Consider the following 18,765-nt stretch of genomic DNA (forward strand, 5'->3'; position numbering starts at 1 on the left):
TGGAAATGAGATGTTTGAGGACAATGTGTGGTGTGAGGTGGTTTGATCGAGTAAGTAACGTAAGGGTAAGAGAGATGTGTGGAAATAAGAAGAGCGTGGTTGAGAGAGCAGAAGAGGGTGTTTTGAAATGGTTACGGCACATGGAGAGAATGAGGGAGGAAAGATTGACCAAGAGGATATATGTGTCGGCGGTGGAGGGAACGAGGAGAAGTGGGAGACCAAATTGGAGGTGGAAAGATTGAGTGAAAAAGATTTTGTGTTATCGGGGCCTGAACATGCAGGAGGGTGAAAGGAGGGCAAGGAATAGAGTGAATTGGATCGATGTGGTATACCGGGGTTGACGTGCTGTCAGTGGATTAAATCAGGGCATGTGAGGCATCTGGGGTAAACCATGGAAAGCTGTGTATGTATGTATATTTGCGTGTGTGGACGTATGTATATACATGTGTATTGGGGTGGGTTGGGCCATTTCTTTCTTCTGTTTCCTTGCGCTACCTCGCAAAAGCGGGAGACAGCGACAAAATAAAAAAAAATGATATATATATATATATATATATATATATATATATATATATATATATATATATATATATATATATATATATATATATATATATTCCTCCCAGACCTGGAGGAACTTCGAATTGGATCCTCTCATCGGTTCTGCCTTACTACCAATTTCAACTTTATCAAACTCCAGCAACTTCAGCTTTTTGTGATGAGAGGATTGTCAGGACCTTCTTGGCCGTATCTAGGCACTAATCTCACTTCTCTCCATGTTGGTCCAGTCAGCAACCTTACCCCACATACTTGGAGTAACATTGGCAGCATGACATATTTGAAGGCACTTTGGCTTGAAGATGGAGGTTCTGTTAATGACAATGCCATTTTTGATGCCATAAATCGGCTTTACAGATTACGTCGTTTGTGCCTCTTCAGCTTCACCTTAGGATCTAGGCTAGGGCAGGCATTAAGGAAGTTGGTTCATCTTGAGCGACTGTTTGTGCTACCAGTACCCTCAGAGGATGGGAGCATTAGCTCGCAGAATGGAAATATGTTGGCAGTACCAGAAGCCTTGCGTAACTTGGACATGCTTGTGTGGGCCATGCGATTTCAAGATATTCATACTATCAATGAGGTTGATCACAATGAGATGTGTCCATCAAAGGCAAAGATGTACACAAATTTCACAAGTAGTGAAGAGGTTAAAAGTAACATGTGGGTGCTACAAACTCTAGAAGCTATAGTGAAACGTCACCTTCCCCGAACTAAAGTTCGTATCATGAAGTAGGACACAATAGCAGCAACTCGTTTGGCAATGTCTACTTTATAACTTCCCACTGTCTTTTTAGCCTACCTATGTGCAGAATTTGCACTTCTTTCTTCTGTGGACCAACATATATATGTTTCACAAGTCTTTGAACATACAATTGTGTGCATATATCAATGGATAGTATCTGAAATTGGCATAGATGTAGATAGTTACAGCAAGTATAATCACTGATTTTTTTTTAAAAAAATACTGTGAAAAATGAAGAAATTAAAGTTTATACACAGAAATGTCACAAAAGTACCTGTCACATAGCATTATCGTCCAGGAATCCTGATGTAGTTTTTTAATCTTGCAATCAGATCTCATTTAAATGTGTTGCTCAGTGACATCCATTGTTCAATAAGCTCAGTTTCAAATGCCTGAATAGGGGTTAACATGAATTAAATGTACCATCACCACACACTTGTGCATGGAAAATATCTTTATATAGACCATATTTTCTTTATCATTTTGAGATATCATACTGTGACTAATGATGTGACTTGATGTGACTAATATTTATAATTGTGAAAACATTTGTCAACTCAATAGACATCAGTCTCAGCAACTAAGAGTGAAAGAAATAATTTATTGTTGAGATGGATTTTGTGCTGCATGAGGCTAAATACTATTCACTTTATGATTATCACTTATCATGATCTGAAGAATAACATGAAGGCTGGAGAGAGTTTGACTGATCCGTGTACATATTAGAGATAAAGAAACAGGACAAGCAGGGTGCCACCCATCATATGTCACCTATGCACCATGTTGTGTTGCCACTCACACTGCTAACAGTGTCAGAGTGTATTTGATGATTTATGGTGAATGATATTTTAAAAATTTTTCATTAATGAATGTTAATTTATTGTAACAAAATGTTACAAAAACCATATCATATATATATATATATATATATATATATATATATATATATATATATATATATATATATATATATATATATATATATATATATATATATATATATATATATATATATATATATATATATATATATATATATTTTTTTTTTTTTTTTTTTTCTGCTTTATCGCTGTCTCCCGCGTTTGCGACGTAGCGCAAGGAAACAGACGAAAGAAATGGCCCAACCCACCCCAATACACATGTATATACATACACGTCCACACACGCAAATATACATACCTACACAGCTTTCCATGGTTTACCCCAGACGCTTCACATGCCCTGATTCAATCCACTGACAGCACGTCAAACCCGGTATACCACATCGATCCAATTCACTCTATTGCTTGCCCTCCTTTCACCCTCCTGCATGTTCAGTCCCCGATCACTCAAAATCTTTTTCAATCCATCTTTCCACCTCCAATTTGGTCTCCCTCTTCTCCTCGTTCCCTCCACCTCCAACACATATATCCTCTTGGTCAATCTTTCCTCACTCATTCTCTCCATGTGCCCAAACCATTTCAAAACACCCTCTTCTGCTCTCTCAACCACGCTCTTTTTATTTCCACACATCTCTCTTACCTTACGTTACTTACTCGATCAAACCACCTCACACCACACATTGTCCTCATACATCTCATTTCCAGCACATCCATCCTCCTGCGCACAACTCTATCCATAGCCCACGCCTCGCAACCATACAACATTGTTGGAACCACTATTCCTTCAAACATACCCATTTTTGCTTTCCGAGATAATGTTCTCGACTTCCACACATTCTTCAAGGCTCCCAGAATTTTCGCCCCCTCCCCCACCCTATGATCCACTTCCGCTTCCATGGTTCATTCCGCTGCCAGATCCACACCCAGATATCTAAAACACTTTATTTCCTCCAGTTTTTCTCCATTCAAACTTACCTCCCAATTGACTTGACCCTCAACCCTACTGTACCTAATAACCTTGCTCTTATTCACATTTACTCTTGACTTTCTTCTTACACACACTTTACCAAACTCAGTCACCAGCTTCTGCAGTTTCTCACATGAATCAGCCACCAGCGCTGTATCATCAGCGAACAACAACTGACTCACTTCCCAAGCTCTCTCATCCCCAACAGACTTCATACTTGCCCCTCTTTCCAAAACTCTTGCATTCACCTCCCTAACAACCCCATCCATATACAGATTAAAGAACCATGGAGACATCACACACCCCTGCCGCAAACCTACATTCACTGAGAACCAATCCCTTTCCTCTCTTTCTACACGTACACATGCCTTACATCCTCGATAAAAACTTTTCACTGCTTCTAACAACTTGCCTCCCACACCATATATTCTTAATACCTTCCATAGAGCATCTCTATCATCTCTATCATATGCCTTCTCCAGATCCAAAAATGCTATATACAAATCCATTTGTTTTTCTAAGTATTTCTCACATACATTCTTCAAAGCAAACACCTGATCCACACATCCTCCACCACTTCTGAAACCAAACTGCTCTTCCCCAATCTGATGCTCTGTACATGAGTTCACTCTCTCAATCAACAACCTCCCATATAATTTACCAGGAATACTCTAGAAACTTATAACTCTGTAATTTGAGCACTCACTCTTATCCCCTTTGCCTTTGTACAATGGCACTATGCACGAATTCCGCCAATCCTCAGGCACCTCACCATGAATCATACATACATTAAATAACCTTACCAACCAGTCAATAATACAGTCACCCACTTTTTTAATAAATTCCACTGCAATACCATCAAAACCTGCTGCCTTACCGGCTTTCATCTTCCGCAAAGCTTTTACTACCTACCTATATATATATATATATATATATATATATATATATATATATATATTTTTTTTTTTTTTTTGCTTTGTCGCTGTCTCCCGCGTTTGCGAGGTAGCGCAAGGAAACAGACGAAAGAAATGGCCCAACCCACCCCCATACACATGTATATACATACGTCCACACACGCAAATATACATACCTACACAGCTTTCCATGGTTTACCCCAGACGCTTCACATGCCCTGATTCAATCCACTGACAGCACGTCAACCCCGGTATACCACATCGCTCCAATTCACTCTATTCCTTGCCCTCCTTTCACCCTCCTGCATGTTCAGGCACCGATCACACAAAATCTTTTTCACTCCATCTTTCCACCTCCAATTTGGTCTCCCTCTTCTCCTCGTTCCCTCCACCTCCGACACATATATCCTCTTGGTCAATCTTTCCTCACTCATTCTCTCCATGTGCCCAAAACATTTCAAAACACCCTCTTCTGCTCTCACAACCACGCTCTTTTTATTTCCACACATCTCTCTTACCCTTACGTTACTTACTCGATCAAACCACCTCACACCACACATTGTCCTCAAACATCTCATTTCCAGCACATCTATCCTCCTGCGCACCACTCTATCCATAGCCCACGCCTCGCAACCATACAACATTGTTGGAACCACTATTCCTTCAAACATACCCATTTTTGCTTTCCGAGATAATGTTCTCGACTTCCACACATTCTTCAAGGCTCCCAGAATTTTCGCCCCCTCCCCCACCCTATGATCCACTTCCGCTTCCATGGTTCCATCCACTGCCAGATCCACTCCCAGATATCTAAAACACTTCACTTCCTCCAGTTTTTCTCCATTGAAACTCACCTCCCAATTGACTTGACCCTCAACCCTACTGTACCTGAGAACCTTGCTCTTATTCACATTTACTCTTAACTTTCTTCTTTCACACACTTTACCAAACTCAGTCACCAGCTTCTGCAGTTTCTCACATGAATCAGCCACCAGGGCTGTATCATCAGCGAACAACAACTGACTCACTTCCCAAGCTCTCTCATCCCCAACAGACTTCATACTTGCCCCTCTTTCCAAAACTCTTGCATTCACCTCCCTAACAACCCCATCCATAAACAAATTAAACAACAATGGAGACATCACACACCCCTGCCGCAAACCTACATTCACTGAGAACCAATCACTTTCCTCTCTTCCTACACGTACACATGCCTTACATCCTCGATAAAAACTTTTCACTGCTTCTAACAACTTGCCTCCCACACCATATATTCTTAATACCTTCCACAGAGCATCTCTATCAACTCTATCATATGCCTTCTTCAGATCCATAAATGCTACATACAAATCCATTTGCTTTTCTAAGTATTTCTCACATACATTCTTCAAAGCAAACACCTGATCCACACATCCTCTACCACTTCTGAAACCACACTGCTCTTCCCTAATCTGATGCTCTGTACATGCCATCACCCTCTCAATCAATACCCTCCCATATAATTTACCAGGAATACTCAGCAAACTTATACCTCTGTAATTTGAGCACTCACTCTTATCCCCTTTGCCTTTGTACAATTGCACTATGCACGCATTCCGCCAATCCTCAGGCACCTCACCATGAGTCATACATACATTAAATAACCTTTCCAACCAGTCAACAATACAGTCACACCCTTTTTTAATAAATTCCACTGCAATACCATCCAAACCTGCTGCCTTGCCGGCTTTCATCTTCCGCAAAGCTTTCACTACCTCTTCTCTGTTTACCAAATCATTTTCCCTAACCCTCTCACTTTGCACACCACCTCGACCAAAACACCCTATATCTGCCACTCTATCATCAAACACATTCAACAAACCTTCAAAATACTCACTCCATCTCCTTCTCACGTCACCACTACTTGTTATCACCTCCCCATTTGCACCCTTCACTGAACTTCCCATTTGCTCCCTTGTCTTACGCACTTTATTTACCTCCTTCCAGAACATCTTTTTATTCTCCCTAAAATTTAATGATACTCTCTCACCCCAACTCTCATTTGCCCTTTTTTTTCACCTCTTGCACCTTTCTCTTGACCTCCTATCTCCCACTCAATTGCATTTTTTCCCTGCAAAAATCGTCCAAATGCCTCTCTCTTCTCTTTCACTAATACTCTTACTTCTTCATCCCACCACTCACTACCCTTTCTAATCAACCCATCTCCCACTCTTCTCATGCCACAAGCATCTTTTGCGCAATCCATCACTGATTCCCTAAATACATCCCATTCCTCCCCCACTCCCCTTACTTCCATTGTTCTCACCTTTTTCCATTCTGTACTCAGTCTCTCCTGGAACTTCCTCACACAAGTCTCCTTCCCAAGCTCACTTACTTATATATATATATATATATATATATATATATATATATATATATATATATATATATATATATATATATATATATATATATATATATATATATATATACATATATATATAACAATGTTATATGGTTGCGAGGCGTGGGCTATGGATAGAGTTGTGTGCAAGAGGGTGGATGTGCTGGAAATGAGATGTTTGAGGACAATGTGTGGTGTGAGGTGGTTTGATCGAGTAAGTAATGTAAAGGTAAGAGAGATGTGTGGAAATAAAAAGAGCGTGGTTGAGAGAGCAGAAGAGGGTGTTTTGAAATGGTTTGGGCACATGTAGAGAATGAGTGAGGAAAGATTGACCAAGAGGATATATGTGTCGGAGGTGGAGGGAACGAGGAGAAGTGGGAGGCCAAATTGGAGGTGGAAAGATGGAGTGAAAAAGATTTTGAGTGATCGGGACCTGAACATGCAGGAAGGTGAAAGGAATCGAGTGAATTGGATCGATGTGTTATACCGGGGTTGACATGCTGTCAGTGGATTGAATCAGGGCATGTGAAGCGTCTGGGGTAAACCATGGAAAGCTCTGTGGGGCCTGGATGTGGAAAGGGAGCTGTGGTTCCGGGCATTATTGCATGACAGCTAGAGACTGAGTGTGAACGAATGAGGCCTTTGTTGTCTTTTCCTAGCGCTATCCTGCACACATGAGGGGGGAGGGGGATGGTATTCCATGTGTGGCGAGGTGGCGATGGTAATGAATGAAGGCAGACAGTGTGAATTGTGTGCATGGGTATATATGTATGTGTCTGTGTGTGTATATATATGTGTACATTGAGATGTATAGGTATGTATATTTGCGTGTGGACGTGTGTGTATATACATGTGTAAGGGGGTGGTTTGGGTCATTTCTTTCGTCTGTTTCCTTGCGTTACCTCGCAAACGCGGGTGACAGCGACAAAGCAAAATAAATAAATAAATAGATAATATGTATATATATATATATATATATATATATATATATATATATCATCCCTGGGGATAGGGGAGAAAGAATACTTCCCACGTATTCCCTGCGTGTCGTAGAAGGCGACTAAAAGGGGAGGGAGCGGGGGGCTGGAAATCCTCCCTTCTCATTATTTTTTTTTTAATTTTCCAAAAGAAGGAACAGAGAAGGGGGCCAGGGGAGGATATTCCCTCAAAGGCCCAGTCCACTGTTCTTAACGCTATCTCGCTAACGCGGGAAATGGCGAATAGTTTAGAATATATATATATATATACATATATATATATATATATATATATATATATATATATATATATATATATATATATATATATATATATATATATATATATATATATATATATATATATATATATATTGTTGTCGATGAGAGAGCTTGGGAAGTGAGTCAGTTGTTGTTCGCTGATGATACAGCGCTGGTGGCTGATTCATGTGAGAAACTGCAGAAGCTGGTGACTGAGTTTGGTAAAGTGTGTGAAAGAAGAAAGTTAAGTGTTAATGTGATTAAGAGCAAGGTCATTAGGTACTGTAGGGTTGAGGGTCAAGTCAATTGAGAGGTAAGTTTGAATGGAGAAAAACTGGAGGAAGTACAGTGTTTTAGATATCTGGGAGTGGATCTGGCAGCGGATGGAACCATGGAAGCGGAGTGGATCATAGGGTGGGGGAGGTGGCGAAAATCCTGGGAGCCTTGAAGAATGTGTGGAAGTCGAGAACATCATCTCGGAAAGCAAAAATGGGTATTTTTGAAGGAATAGTGGTTCCAACAATTTTGTATGGTTGCGAGCGTGGGCTATGAATAGAGTTGTACGCAGGAGGATGGATGTGCTGGAAATGAGATGTTTGAGGACAATCTGTGGTGTGAGGTGGTTTGATCGAGTAAGTGACGTAAGGGTAAGAGAGATGTGTGGAAATAAAAAGAGCGTGGTTGAGAGAGCAGAAGAGGGTGTTTTGAAATGGGTTGGACACATGGAGAGAATGAGTGAGGAAAGATTGACCAAGAGGATAAATGTGTCGGAGGTGGAGGGAACGAGGAGAAGAGGGAGACCAAATTGGAGGGGGAAAGATGGAGTGAAAAAGATTTGTGTGATCGGGGCCTGAACATGCAGGAGGGTGAAAGGAGGGTAAGGAATAGAGTGAATTGGATCGAGGTGGTATACCGGAGTTGACGTGCTGTCAGTGGATTGAATCAGGGCATGTGAAGCGTCTGGGGTAAACCATGGAAAGCTGTGTAGATATGTATATTTGCGTGTGTGGACGTGTATGTATATACATGTGTATGCGGGTTGGTTGGGCCATTTCTTTCGTCTGTCTCTTTGCGCTACCTCGAAAACGCGGGAGACAGCGACAAAGCAAAAGAAAAAAAAAATATATATATATATATATATATATATATATATATATATATATATATATATATATATATAAAGTGCGTAAGACAAGGGAGCAAATGGGACCTTCAGTGAAGGGGGCTAATGGGGAGGTGATAACAAGTAGTGGTGATGTCAGAAAGAGATGTAGTGAGTATTTTGAATGTGTTTCATGATAGAGTGGCAGATATAGGGTGTTTTGGTCGAGGTGGTGTGCAAAGTGAGAGGTTTAGGGAAAATGATTTGGTAAACAGAGAGGATGTAGTAAAAGCTGTGCGGAAGATGAAAGCCGGCAAGGCAACAGGTTTGGATGGTACTGCAGTGGAATTTATTAAAAAAGGGGGTGACTGTATTGTTGACTGGTTGGTAAGGTTATTTAATGTATGTATGATTGGCGGAATACGTGCATAGTGCCATTGTACAAAGGCAAAGGGGATAAGAGTGAGTGCTCAAATTACAGAGTTTCTTGAGTATTCCTGGAAAATTATATGGGAGGGTATTGATTGAGAGGGTGAAGGCATGTACAGAGCATCAGATTGGGGAAGAGCAGTGTGGTTTCAGAAGTGGTAGAGGATGTGTGGATCAGGTGTTTGTTTTGAAGAATGTATGTGAGAAATACTTAGAAAAGCAAATGGATTTGTATGTAGCATCAGGGATCTGGAGAAGGCATATGATAGAGTTGATAGAGATACTCTGTGGAAGGTACTAAGAATATATCTTTTGAGGCAAGTTGTTAGAAGCAGTGAAAAGCTTTTATCGAGGATGTAAGGCATATGTGCGTGCAGGAAGAGAGGAAAGTGATTGGTTCTCAGTGAATGTAGGTTTGCGGCAGGGGTGTTTGATGTCTCTATGGTTGTGTAATTTGTTTATGGATGGGGTTGTTAGAGAGGTAAATGCAAGAGTTTTGGAAAGAGGGTCAAGTATGCAGTCTGTTGTGGATGCGAGAGCTGGGGAAGAGAGTCAGTTGTTGTTCGCTGATGATACAGCGCTGGTGGCTGATTCATGTGAGAAACTGCAGAAGCTGGTTACTGAGTTTGGTAAAGTGTGTGAAAGAAGAAAGTTAAGAGTAAATGTGAATAAGAGCAAGGTTATTAGGTACAGTAGGGTTGAGGGTCAAGTCAATTGAGAGGTAAGTTTGAATGGAGAAAAACTGGAGGAAGTAAATTGTTTTAGATATCTGGGAGTGGATCTGGCAGCGGATGGAACCATGGAAGCGGAAGTGGATCATAGGGTGGGGGAGGTGGCGAAAATCCTGGGAGCCTTGAAGAATGTGTGGAAGTCGAGAACATTATCTCGGAAAGCAAAAATGGGTATGTTTGAAGGAATAGTGGTTCCAACAATTTTGTATGGTTGCAAGGCGTGGGCTATGGATAGGGTTGTGCGCAGGAGGGGGGATGTGCTGGAAATGAGATGTTTGAGGACAATGTGTGGTGTGAGGTGGTTTGATCGAGTAAGTAATGTAAGGGTAAGAGAGATGTGTGGAAATAAAAAGAGCGTGGTTGAGAGAGCAGAAGAGGGTGTTTTGAAATGGTTTGGGCACATGGAGAGAATGAGTGAGGAAAGATTGACCAAGAGGATATATGTGTCGGAGGTGGAGGGAACGAGGAGAAGTGGGAGACCAAATCGGATGTGGAAAGATGGAGTGGAAAAGATTTGTGTGATCGGGGCCTGAACATGCAGGAGGGTGAAAGAAGGGCCAGGAATAGAGTGAATTGGATCGATGTGGTATACCGGGGTTTACGTGCTGTCAGTGGTTTGAATCAGGGCATGTGAAGAGTTTGGGTAAACCATGGAAAGCTGTGTAGGTATGTATATTTGTGTGTGTGGACGTGTATGTATATACATGTGTATGGGGGTTGGTTGGGTCATTTCTTTCGTCTGTTTCCTTGCGCTACCTCCCAAACGCGGGAGACAGCGACAAAGCAAAAAGAAAAAAAAATATATACATATACATATATATATATAAAGTGCGTAAGACAAGGGAGCAAATGGGATCTTCAGTGAAGGGGGCTAATGGGGAGGTGATAACAAGTAGTGGTGATGTCAGAAGGAGATGGAGTGAGTATTTTGAAGATTTGCTGAATGTGTTTCATGATAGAGTGGCAGATATGGGGTGTTTTGGTCGAGGTGGTATGCAAAGTGAGAGGTTTAGGGAAAATGATTTGGTAAACAGAGAAGAGGTAGTAAAAGCTGTGCGGAAGATGAAAGCCGGAAATGCAGCAGGTTTGGATGGTACTACGGTGGAATCTATTAAAAAAGGGGGTGACTGTATTGTTGACTGGTTGGTAAGGTTATTTAATGTATGTATGACTCATGGTGAGGTGCCTGAGGATTGGCGGAATGCGTGCATAGTGCCATTGTACAAAAGCAAAGGGGATAAGAGTGAGTGCTCAAATTACAGAGGTATAAGTTTGTTGAGTATTCCTGGTAAATTATATGGGAGGGTATTGATTGAGAGGGTGAAGGCATGTACAGAGCATCAGATTGGGGAAGAGCAGTGTGGTTTCAGAAGTGGTAGAGGATGTGTGGATCAGGTGTTTGTTTTGAGGAATGTATGTGAGAAATACTTAGAAAAGCAAATGGATTTGTATGTAGCATTAGGGATCTGGAGAAGGCATATGATAGAGTTGATAGAGATACTCTGTTGAAGGTACTAAGAATATATGGTTTGAGGCAACTTGTTAGAAGCAATGAAAAGCTTTTATCGAGGATGTAAGTCATGTGTACGTGTAGGAAGAGAGGAAAGTGATTGGTTCTCAGTGAATGTAGGTTTGCGGCAGGGGTGTGTGATGTCTCCATGGTTGTGTAATTTGTTTATGGATGGGGTTGTTAGGGATGTAAATGCAAGAGTTTTGGAAAGAGTGTCAAGTATGCAGTCTGTTGTGGATGAGAGACCTTGGGAAGTGAGTCAGTTGTTCGCTGATGATACAGCGCTGGTGGCTGATTTATGTGAGAGGCTGCAGAGGCTAGTGACTGAGTTTGGTAAAGTATGTGAAAGAAGAAAGTTAAGAGTAAATGTACATAAGAGCAAGGTTATTATGTACATAAGGGTTGAGGGTCAAGTCAATTGTGAGGTAAGTTTGAATGGAGAAAAACTGGAGGAAGTAAAGTGTTTTAGATATCTGGGAGTGGATCTGGCAGCGGATGCAACCATGGAAGCGGAAGTGGATCATAGGGTGGGGGAGGGGGCGAAAATTCTGGGAGCCTTGAAGAATGTGTGGAAGTCGAGAACATTATCTCGGAAAGCAAAAATGGGTATGTTTGAAGGGAATAGTGGTTCCAACAATGTTGTATGGTTGCGAGGCGTGGGCTATGGATAGAGTTGTGCGCAGGAGGATGGATGTGCTGGAAATGAGATGTTTGAGGACAATGTGTGGTGTGATGTGGTTTGATCGAGTAAGTAACGTAAGGGTAAGAGAGATGTGTGGAAATAAAAGAGCGTGGTTGAGAGAGCAGAAGAGGGTGTTTTGAAATGGTTTCGGCACATGGAGAGAATGAGTGAGGAAAGAATGACCAAGAGGATATATGTGTCGGAGGTGGAGGGAACGAGGAGAAGAGGGAAACCAAATTGGAGGTGGAAAGATGGAGTGAAAAAGATTTTGAGTGATCGGGGCCTGAATATGCAGGAGGGTGAAAGGCGGGCAAGGAATAGAGTGAATTGGAGCGATGTGGTATACTGTGGTCGACTTGCTGTCAATGGATTGAATCAGGGCATGTGGGGCGTCTGGGGTAAACCATGGAAAGTTGTGTGGGGCCTGGATGTGGAAAGGGAGCTGTGGGTTTGGTGCATTATTGCATGACAGCTAGAGACTGAGTGTGAACGAATGGGGTCTTTGTTGTTTTTCCTAGCGCTACCTCGCACACATGAGGGGGGAGGGGGATGTTATTCCATGTGTGGCGGGGTGGCGATGGGAACAAATATATATATATATATATATATATATATATATATATATATATATATATATATATATATATATATATATATATATATATATATATATATATATATATATATATATATACATATATATATATATATATATATATATATATATATATATATATATATATATATATATATATATATATATATATATATATATATATATATATATATATATATATATATATATATATATATATATATATATATATATATATATTATATATATATATATATATATATATATATATTTTTTTTTTTTTTTTTGCATTGTCGCTGTCTTACGCGTTTGCGAGGTAGCGCAAGGAAACAGACGAAAGAAATGGCCCAACCCACCCCTATACACATGTATATACATACGTCCACACACGCAAATATACATTCCTACACAGCTTTCCATGGTTTACCCCAGACGCTTCACATGCCCTGATTCAATCCACTGACAGCACGTCAACCCCGGTATACCACATCGATCCAATTCACTCTATTCCTTGCCCTCCTTTCACCCTCCTGCATGTTCAGGCACCGATCACACAAAATCTTTTTCACTCCATCTTTCCACCTCCAATTTGGTCTCTCACTTCTCCTCGTTCCCTCTACCTCCGACACATATATCCTCTTGGTCAATCTTTCCTCACTCATTCTCTCCATGTGCCCAAACCATTTCAAAACACCCTCTTCTGCTCTCTCAACCACGCTCTTTTTATTTCCACACATCTCTCTTACCCTTACGTTACTTACTCGATCAAACCACCTCACACCACACATTGTCCTCAAACATCTCATTTCCAGCACATCCATCCTCCTGCGCACAACTCTATCCATAGCCCACGCCTCGCAACCATACAACATTGTTGGAACCAGTATTCCTTCAAATATACCCATTTTTGCTTTCCGAGATAATGTTCTCGACTTCCACACATTCTTCAAGGCTCCCATGATTTTTGCCCCCTCCCCCACCCTATGATCCAATTCCGCTTCCATGGTTCCATCCGCTGCCAGATCCACTCCCAGATATCTAAAACACTTTACTTCCTCCAGTTTTTCTCCATTCAAACTTACCTCCCAATTGACTTGACCCTCATTCCTACAGTACCTAATAACCTTGCTCTTATTCACATTTACTCTTAACTTTCTTCTTTCACACACTTTACCAAACTCAGTCACCAGCTTCTGCAGTTTCTCACATGAATTAGCCACCAGCGCTGTATCATCAGCGAACAACAACTGACTCACTTCCCAAGCTCTCTCATCCCCAACAGACTTCATACTTGCCCTTCTTTCCAAAACTCTTGCATTCACCTCCCTAACAACCCCATCCATAAACAAATTAAACAACCATGGAGACATCACACACCCCTGCCGCAAACCTACATTCACTGAGGACGAATCACTTTCCTCTCTTCCTACACGTACACATGCCTTACATTCTCGATAAAAACTTTTCACTGCTTCTAACAGCTTGCCTCCCACACCATGTATTCTTAATACCTTCCACAGAGTATCTCTATCAACTCTATCATATGCCTTCTCAAGATCCATAAATGCTACATACAAATCCATTTGCTTTTCTAAGTATTTCTCACATACATTCTTCAAAGCAAACACCTGATCCACACATCCTCTACCACTTTTGAAACCACACTTCTCTTCCCCAATCTGATGCTCTGTACATGCCTTCACCCTCTCAATCAATACCCTCCCATATAATTTACCAGGAATACTCAACAAACTTATACCTCCGTAATTTGAGCACTCACTCTTATCCCCTTTGCCTTTGTACAATGGCACTATGCACGCATTCCGCCAATCCTCAGGCACCTCACCATGAGTCATACATACATTAAATAACCTTACCAACCAGTCAATAATACAGTCACCCCCTTTTTTAATAAATTCCACTGCAATACCATCCAAACCTGCTGCCTTGCCGGCTTTCATCTTCCGCAAAGCTTTTACTACCTCTTCTCTGTTTACCAAATCATTTTCCCTAACCCTCTCACTTTGCACACCACCTCGACCAAAATACCCTATATCTGCCACTCTATCATCAAACACATTCAACAAACCTTCAAAAGACTCACTCCATCTCCTTTTCACATCACCACTACTTGTTATCACCTCCCCATTTGCGCCCTTCATATACATATATATATATATATATATATATATATATATATATATATATATATATATATATATATATATATATATATATATATATATATATATATATATATATATATATATATATATATATATATATATATATATATATATATATATATATATATATATGTATATATATATATATGCGCCCTATATATGTATACCTTCCACAAGAAAAACAAATGGATTTTTATGTAGCAAAACTCCAAGGCATATGATAGAGTTGATAGAGATGCTATGTGGAAGGTATTAAGAATATATGGTGTGGGAGGTAAGTTGTTAGAAGCAGTGAAAAGTTTTTATCTAGGATGCAATGGATGTGTACGAGTAGGGAGAGAGGAAAGTGATTGGTTCTCAGTGAATGTTGGTTTTTCGGCAGTGTTGCCTGATGTCTCCATGGTTGTTTCATTTGTTTATGGATGGGGTTGTTAGGGAGGTGAATGCAAGAGTTTTGGAAAGAGTGGCAAGTATGCAGTCTGTTGTGGACGAGAGAGCTTGGGAAGTGAGTCAGTTGTTGTTCGCTGATGATACAGCGCTGGTGGCTGATTTGGATGAGAAACTGCAGAAGCTGGTGAGTGAGTTACGTAACGTGTGTGAAAGAAGAAAGTTGAGATTAAATGCGAATAAGAGCAAGGTTATTAGGTACATTAGGGTTGAGGGACAAGTCAACTGGGAGGTAAGTTCAAATGGAGAAAAACCGTAGGATGTGAAGTGTTTTAGATATCTGGAAGTGGATTTGGCAGCGGATGGAACCATGGAAGTGGAAGTGAATCATAAGGTGGGGGAGGGGGCGAAAGTTTTGGGAGCGTTGGAAAATGGGTGGAAATCGAGAATGTTATCTTGTAAAGCAGAAATGGGTATGTTTGAAGGAATAGTGGTTCCAACAATGTTATATGGTTGTGAGGCGTGGGCTATAGATAGAGTTGTGCGGAGGAGGGTGGATGTGCTGGAAATGAGATGTTTGAGGACAGAATCGAACTCTGGACCCCTGTGCCACAGGCGGGAAATATACCGCTAGGCTATGGGCCTGGGTAATAGGAAAAAACTATTCGAATACTATGCACTCGAATGCTATCTGCTGGCTATGTGCGGTTGTTGGGAAATGACCGGTGTAGACCCCGTTGCTCTCCGACGTGAGACGAAGGGTATTCGAGTACATAGTATTCGAAGAGTTATTTCCTATTAGCCTGGCCCATAGCCTAGCGGTAGCATTCCCGTCTGTGGCACAGAGCTCCCGGGTTCGATCCTGGCTGTTGGAGGTTTGTATGTTCTATGAAGGTGCGTTTTCCTATGCACTTTGTTCGTGTGTATATATATATATATATATATATATATATATATATATATATATATATATATATATATATATATATATATATATATATATATATATATATATATATATATATATATATGTATATATATATCTTTTTATACCATTCGCCATTTTCCCGCATTAGCGAGGTAGCGTCAAGAACAGAGGACTGGGCCTTTGAGGGAATATCCTCACCTGGCCCCCTTCTCTGTTCCTTCTTTTGGAAAAAAAAAAAAGTTGAGATGGCTTTGATTAGCATATAGTTGGCCGTGCCGCCTATCCTAACCTAAAGTGTTCCTAGCTCCCCAGTTACCCACCAGGTCCTACATGTGGGCTTATGACTTCCTTCTCTCACCAGACGTAAGAGTGGGGTCATCGACGGACCTGGTCGTGCCTGAGGGCCACATCGTGATCACACACGCTGACTTCTCCACAGTCAGTGCGCAAGTTGCCAACTGCCTCCTCCCAACTGCCTTGGCTGTTCTCAAGTACTGGTGAGAATATTCGACCCTTACTGGTGTAACCCAGTACTGTGAAGCTCTCCAATTAACTTCTTTGGGCGCTGGTAGAAAGATATGAGGCTTTTCTTATGCATGATATTGTATGAATATTTGATTGACAACAAATAGAATATTTCATTAATCTTACGTTGAACACTAATATGTTTTCACACGACAGATTCATTTGTTACTCTTTTGAAGATTCTTCTGGCCACTAGTAGAGAATGAAAAGGTTTTCTGATTGTTGTAAAGATGTCTCGAATGAAAGTTTTCATGTCTAAATAGGACGGCCTGACGCGAAGTTTTTAGTCATTGGTCGTAGCATAGAACACATAGATTTCCCTCACTTATAGTATCATGTAGTATAAAGTGTTCCTTCTCTGCTGGGGAGATCGTGTATGCAACTCTCCTTTACCACCAAGACCAGATTTGAGGCTTATGTAGTGAACATGCAGAAGATGTCTACTTGAATTTTGCGAGGAACATATCAATAGTAGCTGTCGCTGAAGATTTGTAAGGCCTCGTATTAAGAATGCCTTAACTTCTTGTGCTTGTGAGGTCTCATGTGAAGTCTACAGACTGCTATCTAGGATTTAGCTGAAGATTTTACAGAGTGTTTGCAAGATATATGACAAAACACTATTCTTTTGGCTCGAGAATATCCATTATTGTTCCCATGAACATCCAAAATAAATTTTCGGTATGGGGTATAAATGAATTGCTGACACTGAAATATAAACAGGCATTATGTGTATATAACTTATCTCCTCTTTATTCAGATCATTTCCACATCTCTCCAGGTATGCAACAGGTTATCTTTATCATCTCTGTCATACCCTGGCAAAGTGAACGGCCGCGCAGTTCGTAGTATAACGTAGCGCCAGTATAGTTTAACAAGTATGGCACACCAGAGTTACGTTTATTGTCATTGTAGGAATGGGTGTTAGAACTCCTGTTAACAGGTCATCTCATGGACTTTATAATCTATTTCATTTGATTCCTCTTTTCAAAGGTCAAATTTAACATTAGAATTTTCGTTCAGTGTATATTTTTCTCTCGTTCCTGGTGAAAAAGTGACAGTAGCATATACTAGGGGTAATAGGCCAGCACCGCCAAGCAACTTGTTTTGGAGTATCGCATATTAACTATGTTTCTACTGACATTAAGCCAACCTGTGCATGTTTATACGGCGTCTGTCAACTTCTCCATATCCAATACACTCAAAGATGCGTAAAAGACGAGATATTCAGCTTCAGTCCATCGTGGAAGTAGCAGAAACTCTCATTCTTAGCTTTCGTCTCCTTTTTGTTTACTATGGTGGCTGAGATGGACGTGGGGTCGCTTGCCACTAGAACCCGGACGCGCCCATGCGTGACTCGTGGTCGGCAACGTTAACCACTTCATCTCGACACCCTTCACCGTAATTGTTCGGAACATTACTTATGCTGATTTCATATATACACAGTTTCCACAGAGGTGTAGATAACTACGGAGAGTGAAAGCAATGGACTGTAAGGCGTCGCTCAAGCTTGTACTGGAAGGATGGTATGATAAGAGTCTCTTCTATCGTGTTAATGCATCCGGTGATCTATCGATACACTGTGGTAAAGCATTGAATTCATAATGACTTCTTTTTTTTTCAAAACGAGAGAATGAATTATACTTTCGAGACTGAGGGACTCGAGGAGATGTTCAACGTCTCATGTAATGAGTTTTCTTAAGTCTAGATATTATGTGGCTGAGGGATTTATCAACGTTCTTAAAACCTCCATGATACAGACAGGTTACATATTTTTTTTCAGGTTAGCTGCGACGACATAGACAATAGTATGGCCTAATCAAGGCCATCTCTTTAACGCTATGTATATACATGTATACCCTAGCTTAAGCCAGGTACCTGCTTTATAGAACAAGCCCTATGAAAGGATGAACAGCTTGGTTGACTGTGGACCGACTGCCGTAACCAAGAATCGAACCTATGCGCTCAACCCCGGCCACCCCAGACGCCCATAAAATGATTTTAATGATT

The 18,765-nt window shown here is 40.8% G+C and overlaps 1 protein-coding gene across 2 annotated transcripts in view; it reads left to right on the top strand.

Annotated features, from left to right (window-relative positions):
* The window catches only part of LOC139748138 (uncharacterized), a 195,902-nt gene that overhangs the window by 175,375 nt on the left and 1,762 nt on the right, over positions 1–18,765 (top strand). For both annotated transcript variants that reach the window (XM_071660814.1, XM_071660813.1), the window contains exon 7: positions 16,595–16,730. In XM_071660814.1, the coding sequence (XP_071516915.1) occupies positions 16,595–16,730 (136 nt within the window). The remainder of the gene's footprint in view (positions 1–16,594; positions 16,731–18,765) is intronic.

This window comes from Panulirus ornatus, chromosome 72 (assembly GCF_036320965.1).
Source record: "Panulirus ornatus isolate Po-2019 chromosome 72, ASM3632096v1, whole genome shotgun sequence".
Classification (NCBI taxonomy): Eukaryota; Metazoa; Arthropoda; class Malacostraca; order Decapoda; family Palinuridae; genus Panulirus; species Panulirus ornatus.